This window comes from Mus pahari, unplaced genomic scaffold (genome assembly GCF_900095145.1).
Source record: "Mus pahari unplaced genomic scaffold, PAHARI_EIJ_v1.1 scaffold_11304_1, whole genome shotgun sequence".
NCBI lineage: Eukaryota > Metazoa > Chordata > Mammalia > Rodentia > Muridae > Mus > Mus pahari.
Window position 1 is genome coordinate 1,951 of NW_018392449.1, and position 4,548 is coordinate 6,498.

Genomic DNA, 4,548 nt, shown 5'->3' on the forward strand with positions numbered 1-4,548 from the left:
GATGTCCCTCAACAGAGAAATGGATACAGAAAATGTGGTACATTTCCACAATGGAGTTACTACTCAGCAATTAAAAACAATGAATTCATGAAATTCTTAGGCAAATGGATGTATCTGGAGGATATCATCCTGAGTGAGGTAAACCTATCACAAAAGAACAAACATAATATGTACTCACTGATAAGTGGATATTAGCCCAGAAACACATCCAAGATACAATTTGAAAAACACATGAAACTCAAGAAGGAAGACCAAACTGTGGATACTTTAATCATTCTTAGAATGGGGAACAAAATACCAATGGAAGGAGTTACAGAGCCAAAGTCTGGAGCTGAGATGAAAGGAAGGACCATCCAGAGACTGCCCCACCCGGAAATCCATCCCATATACTACCACAAACCCAGACACTATTGCATATGCCAAAAAGAGTTTGCTGACAGTACTCTGACATAGCTCTTTCTTGTGAGACCATGCCAGTGACTGGCAAATACAGAAGTGGATGCTCACATCATCTATTGGATAGAACACAGGGCCCTAATGAAGGAGCTAGAGAAATTTCCCAAAGAGCTATAGGGGTCTGCAACACTATAGGAGGAACAATATGAACTAACCAGTACGACCCCCCAGAGATGTGTCTCTAGTTGCATATGTAGCAGAGGATGGCCTAGTCAGCCATCAATGGAAGGAGAAGCCCTTGGTCTTGTTATGATCATATGTCCCAGTACAGGGGAATGTCAGGGCCAGGAAGGGGAGTGGGTGAGTTGGGAAATAGGGTGGGTGTAAGGTATAGGGATCTTTGGAAATAGCATTTGAATTGTAAATGATGAAAATATATAATACAAAAAGAAATTCCTGTGACCATGGAATTTGCCCTTCTCTCTTCCATCTTTGCTTCTCCTCTTACATATCTGCAGCTTACCTGCAGAATTTTCTCTGTCTCTCTTGAAGTCTCTCTCATCCCATTTTTGTTCTGTCAGTTGCTCCCTTCTTACCTTTCTCCCAGCTCACTTTTGGAACTTGCTCTGTCTCTAATCATGGGCTCTTCCCATTGCGAATTAGAGTTGTTGACTCTGCACCTGTCTTCATGAAACTCTTTGTTCCTTGAACTCATAGACTTCACTAAAATTTTGCTATCTTCAAACAACATGGCCTCAGTACAGCTTAATGGCCAGAAAACGGCACGCTAGATATCCAAATTCTCACTGGTTGTATTAATTTCTGCCACTGCACAAACAAATGATCCCAGGCCCTCATCGCCAATTTCTCTTTTCTGCATTCTCAAAAATCTTGTAACTGTAAACCCTCTTTTCTTTATGTTCCTGTCTTATCTCTAAGCTTCCTTTGCACTTTGTTCCTTCTGTGCTCTCCTGAACATTAAATTTTTTCTCAATGACATTAAAATGTCTTTAGGGCATGTATAACATTGAAAAATTGTTTCATGCTTTTCTACTGTATAAAAAAACTTGCTCTGGAGTTGCATTGTGATGCTCCCTCTCAGGACTTGTAGGTTTTTAAAGTTTCCTCCAAAGTTTCTGTCCTAGAACAAATAGGCCACCTTACTCTGACAGGAAGAAGAAGAGTAGACCATAACAGCCAACATGACACTAGGTGCTTTAAAACAACTAAAAGTAATGGTTTCCAATGCTTATCACATGCTCCTTTTCTTGGCTTTCTGTACTATCTTTAAAATTACAAAGTATAATTAAAGAAGTTTAACTCTGTAAACACTCTCCATTCTTTTATATATTTAAAAATTTTGTCAAAACATAAACTTTATCTCAGGGTCTGTGAAACCATTGTTTAACTCTCTTTACTTTGGGATTTGTAAGTTCATTGGGCATGATTTTTAAAAAGTTCATCAAATCTGTACCAAAAAGTTAGGTTAAAACATTTAACAAAAATGGTTGATGATTAAAAATTCTATACATGAGTAGTCTTAGTTTGTTACAGCATGTTTGCATGTAGCTTGGATTCAACTCCTGTTTATAATTAATATATCTGCTACAGAATAGAATAACTAGTATTCAATTCTTGTTTATGTAAAATGGGACTTTCCCAAAAATATGATTAATGAGTAAGGTTTATAAGTTTGTACTGTGAAAGTCTACATTGACTAACAAAAACTGACACACACTCATATAATCACTTATGTCTTTGATTACTGTTTTGAACACCAGCAATCTAATTATTTTTAGATAAGGAACAACATACATTTAATGAATATTGCTTAAAATGGCCTAATGTCTATTCAGGCCTACATAAACTGACACAAAGATGTACATTCAGCCTCTTTGTCTTTGCTGACTTTGTTTAGCTTTAGATTTTTGAAAAAACTGAGACACAGAAGAAACCACCATTCTGTAAAACTGACTTGTGAGAGAAAGAACTTGAGGTTCTGTCTTAGTTACTGTTCTATTGTTGTGAAGACACACCATGGCAATGGACATTTTGGGGCCTTGCTTACAGTTTTAAATGATGAATCCATGGCCTGGATTCACTGGGAGCAAAGCAACAAGTAGACAGGCATATTTCTGAGCATTTGTTGAGAGCTTATATCTTTTTAAAAGTTACAAGCACAGATAGAAAAGGAGACTGAGTCTGGTGTGGGCTTTTGTAAACTCAAAGTCTTCTCCAACAATGTCTTTTCTTATAACTGTTGTGTGTAGCTTTTCATTACCCTGCCAATACACTGAGTTTGGGCCACACTACCAGCCCTCACACAGCTTCCCTTGAATCCACACATAAATGACACAAGCAGTTGTTCCTTTTCAACTTCCCTTTTTGGAACAATTATGGGGTGCTATTATCTCCCTAACTTGTGAGAGAAAGGACTTGAGGTTCTGTCTCAGTTACTAGAAAAAAACAATCCCTTAACATTATGCTTAGTTCCAAACCTCCCACTTGCCTAAACATTAGTGATTAGTCTCATCTAGCCCCTGCAAATACAACTGACCACGTGTCTGTAGAAACAGCCTATTTCATTCTGAAACAGTCCCATTTCATTCTGTCACATAGCATGTGTCAGTTGGGGTGTATACTGGGACCATCAACTACATTCATGTTAATGCATGACATGGATTGTAGATAACCCAAATAAAGTCAGACTGGTTTTAAAAGAAGTCTCCAGAAGTACTGGTTTTGATAAATTTCTTAAGCTCATTTTCCATCCTTTTGAACCATATCAGCTTACAAATATCAGGGTGGTCTTGAGAATCAGAAAGTGCAAAGCATGTGTTTATGTCTTGTTTTTGGTTCCAGGAGTGTTCCCAAACATGGATTCAAGCTTCCCAGACTGGGATGTTGAATTCAGAGAATGGAACGAAAGCTACTTCATGGAATCTTCATCTTGTGATAACATGTCCCTTGCCATGAGTTTGCTTTCCATTATCATTGCCTTCATTGGACTGGCAGGAAATGCCATAGTGCTGTGGCTTCTGGGCTTCCACATACACAGGAATGACTTCTCTGTCTACATCCTCAACCTGGCTGGGGCAAACTTCCTCTTCCTCTGCCCTTACATTGTATTTTACCTGGTAAAGGTAGCTGTGCATTTTCATTCCATCAACATTCACATAATATTGTTCCTCAACACTGTCTCCACACTTGCTCACCTTGCAGGTGTGAGCATGATCACAGCCATTAGTGCAGAGTACTGGCTGTCTGTCATTTGGCCCAATTGGTATCATGGCCAACGCCCAAAGTACACATCAGCTGTCATTTGTACTCTGCTCTGGGTTTTGTCCCTTCTGTTGAGCCTTCGGGATGGGATAATTTGTGGAGTGCTGGATCATATTTGTAACTGGGATATGTGTTGGAAATTTGATCTCATCATACTTGTATGGTTACTTGTTTTATTTGTGGTTCTCACTTGATCCAATCAAGCCCTACTGTTCAGGATCTTCTGTGGTTCACAGCAGACTCCTGTCACCAGGCTGTTTGTGACCATTGTGCTTACAGTACCGGTCTTCTTGATCTGTGGCTTTACCTTTGGGATTGGCAGCTACCTCTTATACTGGAAAACAGAAATTTATTTAATTATGCCTTGTAATTCTTTTCATGAGACAATTCTGCTTCTATCCTGTGTTAACAGCTGTGCCAACCCTATCATTTGCTTACTTGTTGGCTCAACTAAGCACTGCCAATTCCAGTGTGGTGCTCTCAGACTGCTTCTGCAGAGAGCCATTCAAGACAACCCTGAGGAAGAAGGTGAAGAAGTTGAAGAAGTTGTAGAACAAGAAAGTGAAGAAGATGAAGAGAGTACTACACTCTAGTGATGCAGCTGAGGGCTTCTGTGATCATACACAAGAGAACTTACAGGACAAATTTGCCCTTATCCTTTTGGGGCATTTCCACAACCCTGCTGAGCTGATGGCCTGAGGTGAAATCAGTTGGGATATTAGCCATTCCCTTGAAAGTAGATCAGTACACCACTTTTAATAGAAATACTCTATGGAACTTTCCTACTGTCCTCTTAATGACACTTCACTGCATCCCCTTGAGATGAGACCCAGTGTAATAATTATGGGTCAAGGACTGCTACCACTTTTG

The 4,548-nt window shown here is 39.4% G+C and overlaps 1 protein-coding gene across 1 annotated transcript; it reads left to right on the plus strand.

Moving 5' to 3' along the window:
• The first annotated feature begins 3,272 nt into the window (after positions 1–3,272).
• LOC110315028 (mas-related G-protein coupled receptor member B8-like) lies at positions 3,273–4,271 on the plus strand. The gene is given in 1 exon segment (XM_021189200.1): positions 3,273–4,271. A coding segment is annotated over 1 exon segment (999 nt).
• The last annotated feature ends 277 nt before the right edge of the window (positions 4,272–4,548 follow it).